We start from the raw sequence: 19,489 nt of genomic DNA on the forward strand, positions 1-19,489 counted from the left end.
GGGTTATTATTTATAAATCAAGTTTGATGAAGTGATCACTGTCTACAGTGGTTCAACTTTTAAGTTAAGGGAAAAAACTTTTACTTTGTAGATAATATAAAATAAAAACTTAAAAAAAATTAAAAAATAAAAAAAGTTTTAAAAACTGATACCAAGTTAGTGTGTGTTTGTACAAGCTTAAGATGTTTCTGTTATAGGATACTTCATATCAAGGCAGGAGGGCTGAGTGTACTTTCTTAAATCCTGGAAGGTTAGTTGTCAAATGACTTTTCTTCTTCACCTTTAGTTCTGGTTCAAGGTATCTCTAGAAAAAGACAAGACTGAGACATTCTCTTTGGTGGATAAAGGTCCGCTCCAGAAGGAGGAAGGCTGGCCAGAGCTGGGCAGCACTGAGATCCCACATCCTCAGCCTGACGCTGGTTCTGTAAGCTTCCTTTTTAATATCTCCTGAACCCAAATGAGTGTTGTTAGTCACAAGTCTTCCTGATTCACCCATCTTTTACCAGTAGAGGGCAGGAGACACTGCTTAAAAAGAAACTGATAAATCCCAAGAGCTGAAAAGCAGTGATGCACAAAGTACCTTATTGCTGTAGATTCACAAGCATTTGCTAATGTTCCAAATTTGTGGGAGGAGGACAAAGGGAAAAGCAAGTAGTTGAGCAGAGCAAGGATCTTGCAGAGACCACAGTCCTGTTACAATAGAGCTTTAAATATTGTGGCAACAAATCAAGATTCTGAAAACTTTTTTTAATTCCTGTGTAGCAGTTTGTACATTATAGCAAAATCTGCATTATTCAAGAATAAGTTACTTGTACAGTACATAAACAATACATAAAAATTTGCCAAATACTTTCTGCTTCTGATGATACAGAATGGATCCATTTACTCTGTCATTACAATGTGCTGCTTATTCCAAGCAAACGCTGGATGTCAGATGTGTCCTTGTTAAGAGGCAGTGGATACTATACTATCAAGTTCCTCTAGCCTGTGGGAGATGTTGGAGCTCACATGACATGTGCGATAAGAGATGTAGCCCTGAATTAAAAGCATGAAGGAATCCCAGTCAACACTTAGGGAAGAGTTCAAGGCCTTGATTTTAGGTTAAAGAAACTGTTAATGTAAAAATAGTGTTCTCTGGCCTAAGATTTTAATGATTGCTATTCCTTTTTCCTACACGGTCCAGAAATGATCAAAGGCAGAAGATTTATACCAGATAAAGCCATATGGATTGCTGGTCTAAAATTCAAGGCAGGTTAGTTGACTTAATTCTTTGGTGCTGGTGACTATTAGTTTGTAAAAGTTGATTCAAGACGGAAGAATGAAGTGATGGTGCTGGGAGCAGTCAGGCTATCCTTGTTGTTTGTAATTGGAGATAACTGGAGGGTCATGATGCTTACCGTCCTTTTGGCACTCAGAGCCTGGGCTCCCGGTAGGGGCTGTTGGTTCCTTGCTGCCAGCAGCGGTCACACTGGGGCCAGGAGGAGGAGGGTGGTGGGATAGGCTGTGACCACGATGGGCTGGCGGGGACATTGCCTCATTGGCTGTGAAGGCATCAAGCCCAGGGAGCCTTTCCCTCGAGCTGAACCTGCTCTAGCAGAAAGTAAAGGCATTGGCTCAGTGTCACTTCTTCCCAGGCCATGAGGGGGCTTTTTTTTCAGGAGGTATTTGAGCTGTCCTGGCAACTCAGACATGTTTAAAAAGGAAACGTTTTCCTTGAACACTTTACACCGAAGCAGTCTGGAGGTGGGTGACTCCCAATTATCTGTCACGGAGTCTGATCTTGTCCTTTGTAGCCAGTGGGTCAGAGCTGCTGGTTGGCTGTGCCTGGCTTGCCTCCTGGCATTAACCTGAGAATTGTATGGTGAGAAGCTAAGGAGTGAGTGCCCCTACCTTAAAGAGGTCACATCCCAGATGTTTACACTTCTGGCTACAGGGAGGGGAAAAACCTGGGTTGTTGGCTACTTGGCCCCTTTCCTGTGCAGACAAGGGGGAAATCTGTACCAGTGACTTGTCAGCATTGACTTTCTAGAATGAGCTTTCTCTTTTAAAAGAGAAATAGGAACAGTGCTTACTTTTCTGGATCACACCTCACTTAGCATTCATTACTTAGAGAAACATGCCTTGTGTAGAAAAGGAAAGAAAAGCGTCCTTAGAAAAAGACCACTGATTTGGATCAGGAATGGATCTGCTTTGCAATCTGTGAAAACACTCAGGAGCATTGGTTTTTAAAGTGGTGAAGAGGGGACTGCTTCCTCCCCCCCCCCCCCAATTTTTTTTTTTTTTTTTTTTTTTTTTTTTAACAGAAGTCTGACCTCCGGGAGCACAGAGAATGGCTAGAGGGAGCAAACCAAACCCTCACCCCAGATAAGGCAGGCAGTAGTTAGTCGTAGGCCAGGGTTTAAATTTAGTTTCTGAGTGATGTGTCTATAAATGTTAAGTTGTGCTAAACTCTCAGTTTCCTAGAAGCCAGCCTGGTGACTGTGTCAAATGTCTCTGCTGGCACCCAGAGCAGCTGGCTCCATTCTGTCACTGCCCCCTTGTTTCTGAGCCTCTGCCTGAAAGTTCTGGGAGGAGCCAGCCCCCCTGTGAATTCTATCCCTGGTGAAAGGCAAGTATAGATGGAGATTTAACTGCAGGACCCCACCCCCCAGCTGTTGGAGATGTGCGCCCAAGTGTGTACGCACACACATTCCTCCTCAAATGAAGCAGCGAGCAGCTGGAACGGAACACTGAGTGTGGGCTGTTAAAGGAATTTCTCACTAGTTGTGGCACCAGATTTCCTAGTTCCCATTTTGACTCAAGAACAAGCCCAAAACCTTGCGGGATAGTTTATGAGCCAGCCGTTAGATGCTTGGGGGTGGGGGGTGGGGGGGTCCGAGCCAGCCCTGGTGGTGAAGGATTTTTTAGAAGAAAGGGGCCAGGAGCCCTTCCTCCCTTTTTGCTTGCTCCTCCCTCGCCCCTTATCACCCCTTGGGTAAACTGGTTTAACCATAAAGCTACTGTAAACCAGAATCCAGTTTTTTTGTTCGTTAAGGCACCAGGGTAGAATTCCTCCTTGCCACCCTGTTTCAGTAGTTGCCTGAATTTCCCTGAAAGGGTGACGTACTTCACTTCTCCACATTTAGGAAGGACAGTGGCTACTCAGCAGCAGGTGACTGTCCTGAGGATGCAAAAGACACAGAAGCCAGGCATGCTGGCTCAGACTGGGAACAAGTCAAGTAGGGTTTGCATAGCTGTCTCAGACTGCAAAATCGCATGAGTATTAAAGAGTGCAACAAAATAAGCAATGGTTTAGTTTTGAAACCTGAATCCTTTGAAAAGTTAATCTGAGGTAAAGTGTTTAAAATCATTTTAACCTTGAGCTTTGTCCCGAAGCTGAGTCGGAGCAGGATTGATGCGTTCACCTACGGCACAGGGAGTGGCAGGCCTCCACGTGGACCGAGGCCACAATGGGTAAACCGTAGGCGAATCCAGGGCTTGTTAGTGTTTTGGGCTTCCTGACGACCCTCCCACCCCCCCGAAAGTCTGTCATCAGCTGTGACAGTGTCAGTGAAAAAGAGAACCAAGGTTCGGCCTGCCAGATCTGGCCCTCACCCCACCACCTCCTATAAGAGGGATGGGGACCGGTCCTAGGGACCCAGGGTGGGAGCTCGCGGCCTCTGCGAACAAGAACTACATCTGTAAACTAAAACTTATAGGAGGCCCTTCAACAGGCCTAATAGAAGGGTCACATCCAAACTGGAATGAGCAGTTAACAGTGTCCCTTAAATCTCTCTCTGGAAGGAAGGAAAGAAGGTTACATTCACAAGTTCACATCTCCGCTTGCTTGTGCTCCTCGGGGGCACGTGTGAGGCCTAGGGTTCCTCACCGCCCGTCAGAGAGGCGTGTACTGGTTGTCTATGGCCCGGAGATGGCTCCGGGAGGAGGAGTCCATTTCGTAGTCTGAGTCCCGGGCTCGACTGGTGGGTTCAGGCTCCAGGTGCCGCAGGCTGTTGGCCAGTTCCTCAGGTGAAGGCACCAGGTGGAATATCTGCTCTGGGGGAGAGGATCGGCCTGGGAGACCCTCCGGGCCCAGCCCCCGTGGACAGCCAGAAGAACTGAGATGGGGAAGGCCCAGCTCCGAATCCCAGTGAGCGAGGGAGAAAGGGAACAGGACAGTGCTGGAGGAACCTGGGGGACAAGTGACCAAGAGAGAGACCGGCGCTGTCAGTCTTAATGTGACAGAGGGGCCAAATGTCGAAAGAACACAAAACCATCGCTGTGGCTCTGGGTTTGCAGCGAGCGTTTACCCTTTGCCTGGTTCCCTCTGCCGCCCACCCCCTTTATCAAGGGTCACACCTGGTGGCTGGGAGACGACTACCACGTAGCTGGACAGGCGGACGTCACAGGCAGCACCGCACTCAAGCGGGATGGGCGAGCGCTGGAAGTGGTGGAGCATGTCCACGACAGAGGGGAAGTGGAGGTGCTGCACTCGGCACTGGCCCCGCTCGGTCAGCGACAGGCGCAGGTGCTACAGGGGGCGAGTACAGTAGGCTCAGGCACTGGCCGCTGCAGGCCTTCAACCTGGGGGCAGGGGGACCAGCCCGCCTGCCGTGCCCCATACCTTGGCTATGCCTTGGAAGTTGAACGTGAGCACATACTCTCCGCGCCGTGTCTCACTCTGCCGCACCAGGAACACTCCATGAGCATCCGGACCCTGCAGCTGAACCAGCTGAGCTGCCTTCACTCGGGAGATGGGGCCATGGAACCAGGGGTAGCAGGACAGGAAGTGATCTGTTTTCTGACAGGTTGGGTCCAGCAACCCCCCAGGAGAAGCACCTGGTAGACAAGATGGGGGATGATGGCCCCCTGTGGGTGCCTGATGTCCTGGGCTAAAGCTGGTTCTGACTTACATGGAGGACAGAGGCCTAGACCCACTCACCTTGGTTCAGGGAATCTGTGCTCCCCCCCGGAGAGTTGGACGTGCCAGGCTCTAGGGCTGAGGGAATATGGGTCTCTGGGTCTGTGCTCTCCAGCCTGCTGAAGAGGCTGAGGTTAGGATCTGGGTAGATCGGGGGAGCAGGAAAGGCTGTGTCAGGAGTAGAGCCCTATGTTCTGGGGCCTCACCCTTGGCCTGTGCACTCCCGGAGCTCAGCCATCCAGGAATTCAGCTGCTGCTCGTCCTCCACCTCGAAGATGATGTCGGTCCGGTCCTTCACCTGGTAGGGAGGAAAGCAGCGAGTGTGTGGGTGCCTCAGGTGTGTGTGTGTGTATGACCCCCCCCCCCCGCCCCGGGTGTGGAAAGCTGTCACTCACCTTCAGGACAAAGGTGTAGAGGTTGTCTGGCATCTCGAGGCGTGTGCATCGCCGGACCTCCTGGATATTGGAGCAGGTTGCCTGTAGCTTGGGCTTTGAACTCTAGGTAGGAGACCAAGGCGGACACTTGAGGTTTGTCCCTCACGGCCCTTCACCCACCCAGGCCTCTGTGTGTTTCTGCGGTCTTCCCGGAGGCTTAGCTTGCCAAGTGAGCACTCATGATGCCAGGCCTGGGGAAAGGCCTAGCATCCTGGTTTGCAGAAGCCTGCCGAAGGCCCTTCTCCCATAGCCTCTTAAACACTGACTTCACCCCCTAAACACCGCGACCTACAGAAACCAAAGTGCGATGAGGGCCAACGCCCTCTTGACCTGAACCTGTGGACACTCCAGCTGTGACATGTGTTTGCCTGTTGACATCTGTCTCCCCTTCCACTGGTGGAACAAAGAGCACCAAATCCAGCCAGGTCACATCAAAACAGACCTGGAGAGTGGACACGAGGACATCCGATCCAAGTCCCATTTCCCTGTGTGGTGCTGACTGCCAGGGGCTTGGGTGATCATCCTGCCTTTAGCTTCTCCCCTCTACCCCGCGTCAATTCCCCATTAGTGCAGGCTTCTGACCAAACATCAGCCATAGGAAACCCATGATGTCACCACATCTTAAAGACAAGAAACACAATTTCTTGGAGGTGAAGTCATTTGCCTGAAAGAGGGTAGATCGGTTTTAACCTCTGTCCACAGCCTACAGCCTAGAACCTCAAACTCCCACATCTGCCTGCCTTCAAATCTGAGGATAAGGAGGGGTGGGTTTGGCTACAGGGTGTGGGGGCCGGGGGAGGGGTAGCACAGTAGCTTAGCCACAGGCTCTTGGGGCCTCTGCCAACATACCTAAAGAGGCAAAGCCTAATCTGGCCCCAGTTACAACCAGCTGGAAACTGACACAAAACCTTGGGCCCAGGAGGCTCCCATGACCTCCAGCATACACAGGGATTCAGAGTGCATGGGAGGTGGTCCCCTACTGCTTTGCCACCAAGAGCACCTTTTCTGACTCAACCTGGCAGGAGCTGACCTTGGCAGATGCCTGTTTCCAGGGAGCCAGCATCTCCTCCTCTTCCCTTTGTGATCAGACTGATGAGATTGTTTTTCCAGGGTCACGAGATGATCAGTGGCTGCTCCCAGCACAGGCCAAAAGCAGATGAGAACGAAGGAAGAAGGCAGAGATGATGGGGGAATTGATGGGAAAACCCAACTGGGCCCCTGCCTCCAGTACCTCTTCTCTTCCCCTGGGGCCAGGAGACATCCAGGTGACCAGGCTGAGCAAGCCAGCATGGGGCAGAGGCAGAGAGATGGAAACGAGGCAGGCCCAAAGGCTAGTTTTTGGTGCTGTGGCTTTGAGGGGACTCCGACCTCCACATCTCAGGCAGAAGTTACCTTTTCAGAAAGCAGGGCAAGAGCCCATACCCACAGCCGTGCGTGTGACTGCTTCAGACATGCAGGCACCAGGAGTCTCCGATAGAAGGATGGTATCTTTAGGGCCAGGCCACCTGCCTTCAGCCCCTCCCCACCCACTGGAGCGCTGGTGAACAAGGAGGCAAGGAGCAGCCTGGCAGGAGAGGATTGGCCAGACTGGGGCTCTTTCCCAATCCAGGCCCACCCCCAGCAGTCTGGGGGGAGTGACAACGCTAGGAGCCGAGCCCCTGACGCTCACCCGTGGTGGACTGCATCGTCAGACTGATGTCATGGAGGAGGGAGCAAGCTCAGTCGATCCCAGCCCTAAGAGACCAGTGCCAGCCAGGGTGTTTTTATCTTTCAAGTTTTCCCCCACACCCCCATTTCTCAGCCTGGGATGGGAGCCCATGACATGTGGGGAACACAGGAGTCTTGTGCGGTACCTACATGGTCCCTGGGCGTGCCGGAGTGCGCAGGACTGGCAGCTTTCACAGCCAGCCTCTTAGAGCCTCTATTTCCCTTCTGTAAAATGGGTAAGGTACAAGGCTATTTCCTTCCTTCTCCTTTTGCAGTTGGCTCTGCTTGGCCCCCAAGCCTCCCTACTGGCTCTGGGCCCTCAGGATCACTGGGAGGAAGTAGGCCAGGCCAAGAGGGGAACAGGCCTAGTCTCCCTTTCGGTTCTGCTCTGGGCCTTGGCCCCAGGGTGAATGCTGAGATTAACCAGCAAAGCCACTGGTTTCGCTCTGAATGTGGGCCTTCATGCCAGCTCTCTCCCCAGCAGCTGAGGAACTGCTGACCTGGCAGGCAGTGGTAAAGAGAGGATTCCCCCTCCTCACCCACAGCCAGCCCTGGCTGCACAGATGCTGGCTCCCATCTGCCCACTGGCTATGATGACACGGTTCTTGCTGACTCTTCTCAGGCAGCCTGTGGGGAGCTGCCCCAGCCAGCCCAGTTGTCGTGCTTGGAGCCACAGAGCGAGGGGCAGAGCCAGGATCTGAACCCCAGCGCTGATGTATCAAATTGTGCTGTCCGGAGGTGGGGAGAGGCTGGAGGCGAGTGAGAGAGCATGGGGCAGAATAAACCCGGCCTGTGGCCACAGCCCTAGCTGGATGGCCCCAGAGCAGGACTTGGGAGCACTAGTCATATGTAGAAGGACCAGTGGCTGCCTTTCTGGTTGAGCAGTGTGATGAGACAGAACCGGGATGGAGCGCTGAGCCCAAACTCTGGGGCTGTGTTAGCAGCTACCCGAGCGTTAGTTTGATTGAAATGGCTGCACCGCTCCAGATACTGTGGTACAAGCAGTCGCATGTCAACACAGCATAGCCCCGCCCCCACAACTGGGGAGTAAGTTCCAGCTCCCAGTATCCACAAAGCTGGCAGCTTTCCAATGGCCACTGTGACTCCAGGGGAATAACCTATTTCTTTCTTTGCCTTGGCTGCTAGGAAGCTCAAAGGCAAAGCTACAGATCAGCTCTGACATTGTCCCCACCATAAGGCTGGCATTTCTACAGCTGATTGTATCTAGGCTTTATACTTGTCTTACCCTTCTAGGTGTTACTGTTCAGTCCTATCCAGTCCTGTCCTTGCCTCCTCTTGTATAACCCTGGACAGGCAGCTGTTGTTTGGTGTTTATTTTTGAGAGAGCACGAGGCAGGGAGGGGCAGAGAGTGAGGGAGACACTGAGCTGTCAGCACAGAGCCTGACGTGGGACTCAAACTCACGAACTGTGAGATCGTGACCTGGGCTGCAGCTGGACACTTAACCGACTGAGCCACCAGGCGCCCCAGTTTTGTCATCTGTAAAGCAGAGATACTTAGACTTAAGTTTTTATTTTCAGGCATGCAAGTGGGGGAGGCGGAGAGAGAATCTCAAGCAGGCTCCATGCTGTCAGAGCAGAGTCTGACACGGAGCTCAGTCTCATGAACCGTGAGATCATGAAGAGCCAAAATCAAGAGTAGGACGCTTCACAGACTGAGCCACTCAGGCACCCCCGTAAAGCAGAGATACTTAATGATAGCTCTCTTCTCGCACAGTTGGTAGGTGTGGCGACTGGGGGAGCTATTGGAAGCGAGAAAAATGGCCTGATAAAGAGCTGTTAGATTTCTAGACTGGGGTCTGAGGTCGCCCAAGGTGGATAAAGCCTGTAGTGTTACAGTGTTACAGGACTACACCTTCCCCTCCAAGGGGCCCAGGACCTGGAGATAACACCTGGCATTCTTTCAACCTTACAGAACCTCTTTGTAACCTGCTCCTTACCATCCTGCAATGAAATTGATATGTAACCTGACCTACCTGTGTAAGTGCCCTGATGAAGATAAAGGAAAAAGAGAATGTAATTTGTATTAAAATAAAATGTATTTCAGTGTGATTATGCAGATAATACAGTGAGCTGCTCCAGTACCTCTGAGTTTGTTTTAAAAGTTGAAGAACGTAAATGAGCCAGAGGGCAGGTAAGCCCTCAGAGGACAATTGGTCTGTTCAGTGGACATTAAAACAAGGCAGAAAGTTCCAAGTGCTCCTATGAGGCTGCACCATTCTGGCTCTAGGTTTGTCATCTCCTGGACTTTTAGAGGGTACGATGGACGTTTTTGCCTCAACCAAGACGGGTTTACCTGTCCTCCCCGACTCCCACTGACCCAGGAGCTTCCTTGCCCCCACTGGTGGGACTTTTGGGCTCAAATCTGCCTAGACAGATTGGGAGTGACCATTGGAACCACACCTTTCCTATCTCCCTAGGCCTTGTTTGCCCTCACACTGTCACTGGAAACTGTCCCATGACCTGCTGTGCTAAGGGGCAGGGGCTACCAGCATTGCTGGGCCCTTCTAGAGTCTTCCAAGGTAACAGGCTGTACCCCACTCCGCTGTGTCCCCACAACTGCCCTGAATGAGGCCTGTCGCCATTCATTCGTTCAAGACCCCAGCAGAGGGTCTGGCCCAAGCCCTCTCTGAACTCCAGGTGCCAGTACCCCCATTCTCAGCAGGAATGAACTACACAGTCCCTGACTCACACAGAATTTCTACTATAGTAAAGGAGACAGGTACCAACATGAAGGAGAGGGTAAGGACCCACACAGACAGGTGGGGGAAGCAGTGAAGGGCCACAGAAACAACATGGCCTCCCCTCAGCTACAAAGAGAGCATAGCTGAGCTCCCAGGCACCAGGAGGCCTCACCACAAAGGCCCCGGGGGGGGGGGGGAGGGGAGCACAGGGGCACCTACAGAGGCTGATGGAACTTGTGTCACACACTGAGGTAGTGACAGCAGTGCCCCAGAAGTCTCCATGCACTCTTGAGGCTGTGGGGGTCGGTTTGGGCTTGTTCTAAGGCAGAGATGTGCAAATGGCAAGATCAGAAGTTCCAGGGAGTTCACGCTGAATACCTTGATAGAAACATACCTGCTAGCTGGGCCAGCACAGCGCTTAACCTCCCCCCTCCACGGGAAGGTGTAAGGGGAGACAGCACCTAACTCACAGCCAAGTAGCAAAGAGCCTGGCATGGAGGGCCCAGTGGTGTGGGCAGTACAGGCCCTCACAATGGCCTCATCCCATCTACTGCATCCTACCTGGCCACTGGAGAAGCTTCCATCCAGTGCAAGCCTTGAGGAGAGGCATCCCACCATCTGGAATCCATCAGACGACACCAGTCCCCTGGCAGCCTCCTCTCTCTCTCCCAGTACTTAGGGCCCTCACCCCTCTCCTACAGAGGACAGCAACGGGACAGGAAGATCTAGGTCCAAGCCTTGTACTTGTGCCACAGCACTGGTGCCCTCTAGGCAGCATCTCTGGCCTGGAGCTCAGCTCGAGGTGGCTAGACAAGTCCTGGCTCCACTTAGTCCCTCTGGAATCTTGGGCATGGCACTAACCACAGCTCAGTTTCCTCCTTAGTAACGTGGGGACATTTACCTCCCAGGAAGAGGGAGGATGGGAGGTGGTCTTGGATAAGGGCTTGAAAACGTAAAGACTCAGAGCAAATTCCAGATCCTGGTCAGAGATGGCTGGGCCGCCCCCCACCCACTTCCTGCCCAGAGCCTGAGTAGGTGTTGCCTAGATGAACAAAGGATGAGACATCACTGTGGAAAAATGTTCATTTGAGTCTTATCGATAGGTATCAAAACACCAGTCTAAATACCAAAAGAAGAAAAGGCCCAGTTTTATTCCTCCCCCCCACCCAATTTTAAGTCTGGTTATAGGGGTCTCAACTGGGAAGGAGACAACTGCTAGAACACAGAGTTCCACTTCTTACAGATCTCTGAGCTACCTGACAGCCAGTGCAAAGAGGGATCTCCAAGAGAGGGCAGCCTCTTGTGCATGGAGAATCCCATGCACAGTCCACTTAAGGCTCTGAGTGGTGCCAGCACAGAGAAATCTGTCGAACCCAAGTGTTCCCCTGACTTCAGCCACCCAGTGTCCTACTCAGAAGCTAGCAACCTTCTCATCCTACGGCTTGGGAATTAGTCTTGGCCCTGAATCTCAACTCAGCCTTGTTCTCTGTGGACAGATGGTACCTGTCCAGCCTGTCCTCATACTTGTAAGACCTAACAATGCCACTAATCTCCCATGAGAATCTGGTGATAGAATGTGTGCAGAGGTGCTTCCACTGGGTAGGGAAAGGTCCTGAGGGATGAGCACAGGCCTTAGAAAGATTCAATCTGCTCAGAAGCAAAAAGGCCCCTCCCTGAGGAAGCTTTCCTCCTCGTTACTCCCCGTGTCTGCCTGCATTTGGCTCACACAGCTATCTCCCCACTTACACACTGTGAGCTCAGGAGGGTCTCTCTCCTTTTCCATCTTTGTCTTCAGCAGGGCCCAGAATAGGTGGCTGTAGATGTTTGCTGAACACCACAGACTGGAGAAGGTGGAAGGAAAGGCATTGGAGGCTAAGAGAATGGCAAGAGCCAACACTCCGAGGCCAGAAGGTACAGCCAAATCCATAAGATGGCAGGGGAGTTGGCTGTGGCTAGAAATGATGCTGGCAGCCTCCACCCCCCCCCCGCCTTTAGTGAGCATGTATTATGTGCCAGGCCTTAGGGCCCAGCCTGTCCACCAGTGGCCTCTGGACTAATTAATAAGCCACCGCCATTGAAATTTTTTTCCCAGTTTCACAGAAAAGAGCATCATACTGAAGAACGGAGGTAGGAAGGTCATTGTAAAGGATAATCCTTAACATTAGGTATGGTGATACTCTCATGAGAAGACCCTTGCCACCCAGCTCTGGGCCATCAGTCTGCATGAGGAACAGTGATGGGGGCCTTCTGTGCTCCTATGGCCACCCGTGAGGCTGGTGTCCCGTCCCCCACTTCACAAAGGCAGTGCCAAGGCTAAGAAAACCTTCCAGGGCTACTGGTCATGACACAAAGGGTGCATTACAGCCAGCTGGCCTGTGACCTCTGGAAAGAAACCTGAGGTCTGCATTTTAACAGGAGCCCGAGGTGGATCTGAAACCCGCTGGCGCCTGAGAGGAGTGCTGGGTGGGAAGGCCACGCCCGCCTCCCCTCTCCGTCCCTCCTTCCCAGGCACTGGGCTCTGTCCATCCCGTAGAGGCAGAATGGCCAATGCTGGGGGCAGAGGAGGTGCACACGGGGCGCCCCGCTAGAGGATGAGGGGCCCAAGTCCTCACCATTGCCTACGAGGCCCTGCACCACCTAGTCCTTGTGACTTTCCCAACCTTGTGTATTGTCCTGTCCTAGTGCCGCCCTGGCTGTGACCGTTCTTACGTGTACCTTACGTGTACCAAGCACACTGCACCTGCTGCTTCCTCTGAGAGACGGTCCCCCATGGGCCCACAAACCTTACTGCCACCTCAGGAAGCCCCTTCCCGACCACAGTGTTTAAATACACGGTCACAACCACATAGCCCCCTTTCCTCCCTTCCCTGCATTTGTCAACCTGTGAAACAGACTTCGTGGGGACTTGGTTTTGTTCACGCAGCATCCCCAGCACCGAGCACAGTGAGGCAGAATGTAGGTGCTCAGTTTCTTTCCCACAAGTACTCCTCACTGGCCTTTTATTTGCCAGGGATGGCTGAGTGCTGGGAACCGGGGGGCTGTGCAGGAGTGACGGGTACTTCAAGGCAGTGAGGTTGGAGGACACGCAGACAGTTGGGGACAGGAGCTGGGCCTCCCAGGGCTGCAGCTGGCAGGGGCAGAGGACTGGCCGAAAGGAAGACGCGACACCCCACCTCAGCACTGTAACCCCCCAGTTACAGATGGAGAAGTGGAGGGCCTGAGGGGCAAAACGAACTTGACCCTGACCTCAGGAGGAGCTGTGTAGAGCTGGGGCTCAGACCCTTGTCTGTCTAGCCCCAGAGCCCACCTCCATCCAGACGGTTCTTCCCAGCCCCTGTGTTCTCCCTCTGCATGTGCAACGTGATGCCTGATCCAAACTGTGGCCTCGGCAGAGAAAGCCTCCCCTCCTCCAAGGAACTTTCTCTGGTCACTAAGTCGTGGTTAGTGCGATTCCTGTGCCTCTCCCTCAGCACGGGTCTTATCAGGCCTGGCCATGACTTCCTGATGAGGCAGCTGCCCCCACCATCTGACTGGGAGTTCCTCTGGGGGCGGGGACAGGGCACCAAACCTTGTTCTGAGCTGGGGCCCAGCACCGGGTCTGACCCAGAGGAGGGGCTTGGAGTGGGTTTGTCAGATGAGGGACTTGAGTAGCTGGGTGGGCACCTGGGGCCCCAGCCCTCAGATGCGGGGGCGCGGAGGCACATGTGGGGTGTGGTGAGTTATCTCACACCCCTTGTGCCCTGGCTCCTTTGGGGGCAAACTGAAGGCAATGAGCCAGTTCCAGGGGCTGAACAAATGTTGGAAGGTCACTTCCTTCCTTGGGCCCCAACCCACCCCGCCCCCCCAAAGGCATTCCCATGCCTGCTTCAGCCACTTCTCGGGTGAACCAGGATAAATCACTTTCCTGTGTTTTTGCTTCCTCATCTGTAAGATGGGGGTGAAAATGGAACCCACCCACCAGGGCTTCTGTAAGTGGCCCTGCTTGTGGCCTGAGTACACAGGAGTCCCCCAGACTCACCCAGTTCACTGAGCCAGATTGCCCGACTTGGTCTGCCCCCTGTGCCTTATGCCCTCTCTCAGGAGAAACAGGAAAGGGATGGGAGAAGCTTCTGGAAAAGCCGCATGGATCAAGTCAGCTTCCCCCCTTACCTGGCAAGCAGGATCCCTGCCCCAGTGCCAGAAACAGAGACACCCCCCCCCCCCGAGCCCCAGAAAGCCTCTGGTGACACAAGACCCTCAAATGTAAGAATCCTGTTTATAAGAACAGAGTCCCCATCACCTGCCCTCCCCTTCCCCCACTCTGAGACCCTCACAGGCCCTAAGGAGCCCCTATAGTGTGGATAATTGGCCAACGATGCTGAGATAGGAGATGGGGGCCTGTCTAAAGCCCCACCTGGAATGAGTTCCCCTTCAACCCCAATAAGGGTCCCCCCCACATGCCAGATTCACAGTGACAGTCACAGAGCCCCCTCTGAGAGAGATGGAGACAACCCCTTATACAGAATCACAATGACAGGGACACAAAGCTCCTCTTAGATGCTAGAGCAACCTCCCATGACAGAGACAAACACCCAGACACGGAGAACCCATTCAGAGGGAGGCAGCACCCCCAACACACAGAACCAGTCTGGGATCCCCCTGACACTCACTGGATCCCCTCCTGAGATGCGGGTGCCCTGGTTCACGAAGAGTGGCCAAGCACGGATGAACCAACCATCTGTGAGGATGGGGGTGAACTTCCACTGCGAGGTCGGCCCATGGGGGGACCACACCCAAGTTGAGGGGGGGCATGGCTTAAGAGGAACCACCCTTGGAAGTTCCGCATGCCCTGCACCGGCTCGTGGGTATAAGCGAACAAGTGAAACCGTCGGCACCTTGATCAGCTGATCTTGCCCCCCCCCCCGCCCCCGTTAAGGTCACAAAAGTCACCACACCCGACACCACCTGGGACAGGGCCTTGCAGGGATGGGAATGGAGGGAGCCAGGGCCCCCCACCCTTAGCAGCTGGGCTACATGCTGACACCTCCGGGCTTTCTCCCTTCCACACCTGTACTGACCATCCTAGCCAAAACCCTTGGCTCTCAGGGTGGCAGATTAGGATAAACAACTGTCCATACCCTGGAGCTGAGCCACTGTGAAGAGTCGGTGGACGTCACAGGATGGTTGGCAACCAGCTTCAATCAATTCAACTTATGTCCTGGGTGGCCTGGAACATTCTTGCAGACGGAAGCGGCATCTCAGTCTGGGAGCACTCAGCAGGCCCAGAGACGGTCCTGAGCAGGGTCATTGGGGCCCAGCCAGACCCCTTCCCATCCCCCCCCTCCGCACCCCCCCCACCGCTGCAGACCAGCTGCCATGAGCCCACACCTTGAACAACCACATCCTGCTCCCAGAGTCCCCGCCAGGAATCCTCCCTGCCCCCATATGGGCTCAGAGCCCCAAGGCCCATGCACTCTGTCCCCATCCACACCTTGCCCCAGGCTACGCCCTGCCCTCACAGTGCTGCTTGCTCCACCTCGGTCCCCAGGGACACCCCAAGCCTTGAGTGCCGGGCTGTGGTCAAGACAGAAGGGGAAGCCATAGCTTCAAGAGGTCACATCACGTGTCCAGGTGTGCCATCAAAGTAGACACTGCCCAGCTGGGCCTTCCTGCTGCCCCGGAGGGCGTGCTCTGCAGACTGTGGGGACGAGCCCCGAAGAAAGCTGATGGGCCCACTGGAGACTGCAGGTGATCACTGCAGGTGTCATGGGGCCGGGGGTCCTGGAGCTGGCCAGCCCCCTCCCCGGGGCTTAGATGAGGTGGCCGCAGCCGCCTGCCCTGCTGTGAAGTCGGAGCAGTCGGGGGAAGCCCCTCATCCCGGTGTCACAGGCTTCAGCTGCAGCCAGAGCCCCGTGTCCGCCATGCCGGCTGGGTGGGAAAAGCCGTGGTTAAGAAGCAGCCTCTGTCGTGGGCCCGGGTGGAGGAGCACACCGGAGGAGAGGGCCGCTCGACCCCGGTCACCCAGCGAGACCCACCGCCCGCCTTCTAAGAATGATGATTCAGGAGAGGTGAAAGCGAGGGCCTCTGGGGCGCCAGGAGGGCTCCGAGCCCAGGAGCTGCCGGAAACAAGGGCGGGAGCCAGAAGCCGGCCGGGTCACAGCTGCAGCCGCCACCACGCTGGGAGCTCCCCCCACCCCACCCCCACCCTTGTGAGCGTGGCGGGACAGGGCCTGGTGGCATTACCCCTAGCCAGCGTTCAGCGAGTGCTTTCTATGTGATACGCCTTCACACGCAGCATCTCCCAGACACAGAAAAACAACAGGAAATCACACCAGCCACAAAGAATAAAAACCAGATGGATTAAATAATTAAAAGTGAAAAAGAAAACCAAGACAAAACTGGAAGAGAACCCAAGTATTTATCTGATTCAGGGTGGGAAGCCCCTTAAGCAGAAAAGACAAAGAACAAGGCTGTAAGGGAAAAGATCCCTGTAGACTTAAAAACCTCCAGAGATGAAGAACCTGAGGATTGAAATTCAAAAGTCAAATGGCAAACCAGGGAAATATTTGCAACATGAGACAGCTAATATCCATGTAAAAAGTTCTTGCAAATCAATAAGAAAAAGGCAGACATTGCTGTAAATGGCTTGTAAGCCACAGAAAAATGTATATGAGCAAGAAATGTAAGAGAAACAGTTCAAAATCCATAGGACACAAAGGAGACTAGTGGTTGCCAGGGGCTAGGGAGGGTGAGGACAGGAACTGAGACTGACTGCTAAATAGGTACAGTTTCTTTCTAGGATGATGGAGATGTTCTGATATTAGTGGTGATGGTGTGTGCAAACCAATGGACTGCACTTTAACATAGATGTCATGTGACTTATAGCTCAATGGTTTTTAGAAAGAGGAATGGTCAGGGGCGCCTGGGTGGCTCAGTCGGTTAAGCATCTGACTTCGACTCAGGTCATGATCTCGTGGCTTGTGAGTTCGAGCCCCCCGTTGGGCTCTGTGCTGACAGCTCAGAGCCTGGAGCCTGCTTTCGATTCTGTGTCTCCCCCTCTACTCTGCCCCTCCCATGCTCATGCTCTGTCTCTCTGTGTCTCTCAATAATAAATAAATGTTAAAAAAAAAAATTTAAACTAAAAACAAAATAAAAGCAAACAAACAAAGAAAAGGTCAGTTCCACGGTAATCAGAAAGGACAAGATAACAACTTCCCCTCTAGAAGTTGGCAAAGGTTTTAAAAATAATAACCAGTGTTGGCACCTCTGGCAATAAGAAGATAAATGGGTATAACCTTTCTGGAAGACTGTTTGAAAAGGATCAGTCAGAAGCATTAGAAATGGCTAGTAAGCACATGAAGAAAATGCTCAGCATCATTGGCCAACAGGGAAATGCAAATCAAAACCATATGAGATACCTCTTCCCACTAGGATGGTTACAAGCAAAAAGACAGACAAGAGCTGGTGAGCGTGTGGAGAAGTGGGAGCCCTTGCCGGTGGGAACGTGAAATGGTGCAGCCGCCATGGAAAGCAGTCTGGCAATAAAACGTTAAGCACAGAATTATCATATAACCCAGAAATTCCACTCCTAGATAGATACCCAAGAGAAATGAAAACATTATGTCCACATAAAAACATATGCGTGATTGTTCACAACGGCCAAAAAGTGGAAGCACCTTAACATCCATTCACTGATGGATGGATAAATGAAATATCATCTACCCACGTAATAGAATATTACTTTGCCATAGAAAGGAATGGAGTCCTAACACCTGCTAGGACGTGGATCAACCTTGAAAACATGACGCTAAGTGAAATTATGCCAAGCAGCTTTTTTCAGGCTGGTCACAGAAGACAGCATATTCTCTGATTCCATCTATTTGAAAAGCACTGAACAGGCAAATCCATAGAGACAGAAAGCAGATCTGTGGTTGCCCAGGGCTGAGGGCGGGGAGGATGGAAGGGGGGGACTGCTAATGGGTACAAGGTCTCCTTCTGAGATGATGAAAATGTTCTCAAAGCAAATCATGGTGATGGTTGCACAACTCTGTAAACATACTAAAAGCCACTGTACTCTTTAAATAGTTCATTTCACATACTTGTAAGTTGTATCTCAGTAAAGCTCAGAGAGAGCGAGCGAGCGAGAGAGAGCGAGCGAGCCTGTAGAGGCACTCTTAAAGCCTTCGACTCAGCACTTCCCTTTCTAGGAATTGAGCCTGAGGAAACAATCAGAGATGGGTACCAAGATTTACGTACAAGATGTCCGACAGTTGTGCATTCGAGCGGGGAAGTTAGAAATGACTGAATTAGGAGTCTCAATAAATACATCACAGCCTCTCTGTGTAAATGAAATATTGCACAGCCAGTATGAAAAAGACATTCTTGAAAAATATTTCAGAAAAATACTAAGCAGAAGAAAAGCAGGTAACAAAGCAGAATGAAGAGTGTCAGCCTCACAAGGGCTGGGCTTTTGTCCGAAGGTTTCTGTCTATATTTCTCACATGCCTGGCACCCGGAAGGGGCTCCAGAGGTAAGCGTTGAATGCAGAATGGCTGAATGCTGAAGGAATTGCAATTTGGGGGAGAAGTCAGAAAAGCAATGCAAGAACAAAGGTCACAGAGACTTCTACCAAAATGGAAATGCTGGTTGTCTCAGAGCAGGATGGGGAGTGGTTTTCAGTTACCACTCTATGGTTTCTACCATGAGCTTTATTATTAGAAAACAACACCAGAAATTAGGAGCTCAAATGTGGAGGCCCTCGGCGCATTAGTTTCCTAGATGACACGAAGATTTCAGATGAAACAGAGCAGGGCCCCTCAGTTCCACGCCGTTCCCTGGAGTGAGGTTTCTCTCTCGGTTGCTGTTGTGGACCTCAGACACCCCCCCCCCCCCCGCCCATAGTCAGAATTCAAGCCAGGCAGGTAATGGGAGGACCCGGGCATGGGCCACAAGTGAGGGAGGATCCAGAGGCCAGGTGGCGGGTGCTGCCTCAATCGTCCCCCACGTACGCCGTCACCCACTGGTTCCGGAGCATGAGATGTCAGGGGAGTCCATGGCCTGAGCAAAACAGTGGCCTCTTCTGTTAGGGAGGGGAGATAGGAAAAAGGGGTGTGGGGCCCCAAAAAGGAAGCTGAGGCGGCCCCTCCTGCCTTCGGGGAGGAAGCTACCCCCCACCCCACCATCACCACTGACGGCCAGCCGCTCAGAATGCAGAGGTCTCTTTTTGTGCATTTTGGTTTCCTTTTCCATTCACAAAGAAGCGGGTGGGGGATTTCCAGCAGCGGCCTGACTAGCTTGCTGGGGCTGTCAGCTGCTGCCCAGTACAGGCCGCTGCCCATCCTCAGGAGGGCACCTGGGGACCCACCTCTGGGATGTGACAACTCCCTACCCAGGAACTGCTTCTTCCAGCTCTTGGATGAAAACATATCATGCCTTTGCCGAGCCTGCTTTTGACTCAGTCACCCGGCAATGCCAAGTACTGACATTCCATTTCCCAGAATGGAAAACTGAGGCTCTCAACCCACAGTCGCGTACCAAGGACACGAGAGCCAAGATCTGAGCCTAAACCTGTCTACCTGCCCTTCTGCCTGGCTACCAAGCTCACAGCCCAGACTACGATGACAGTCTTGTCCCAACACCCTATCCCTCAAACGAAAACAGAAGGCCCACTTTCAAGAAGCTGGAGAAAGCAAACAGGCCCTGGGGAGCAGGAAGGGCAGTGGAAGCACCCCCAAAAGTGCTGGGAGTAAGGGGTGAGAATAAGTCA

At 52.8% G+C, this 19,489-nt stretch overlaps 1 protein-coding gene across 2 annotated transcripts in view; it reads right to left on the bottom strand.

Annotated features, from left to right (window-relative positions):
• Nucleotides 1–249: 249 nt before the first annotated feature.
• The window catches only part of SH2B3 (SH2B adaptor protein 3), a 38,856-nt gene continuing 19,616 nt past the window's right edge, over nt 250–19,489 (bottom strand). The window contains exons 3-8 of one of the 2 annotated variants that reach the window (XM_030336251.1): nt 5,296–5,397; nt 5,107–5,198; nt 4,922–5,016; nt 4,604–4,818; nt 4,339–4,510; nt 250–4,170 (exon numbers count right to left, since the gene is read on the bottom strand). In XM_030336251.1, the coding sequence (XP_030192111.1) occupies nt 3,875–4,170; nt 4,339–4,510; nt 4,604–4,818; nt 4,922–5,016; nt 5,107–5,198; nt 5,296–5,397 (972 nt within the window). In that variant the 3' untranslated portion in view covers nt 250–3,874. Of the gene's footprint in view, nt 4,171–4,338; nt 4,511–4,603; nt 4,819–4,921; nt 5,020–5,106; nt 5,199–5,295; nt 5,398–19,489 lie in introns of both variants that reach the window. The other variant, XM_030336250.1, reaches the window with a different exon arrangement.

This window comes from Lynx canadensis, chromosome D3 (assembly GCF_007474595.2).
Source record: "Lynx canadensis isolate LIC74 chromosome D3, mLynCan4.pri.v2, whole genome shotgun sequence".
Lineage (NCBI taxonomy): Eukaryota > Metazoa > Chordata > Mammalia > Carnivora > Felidae > Lynx > Lynx canadensis.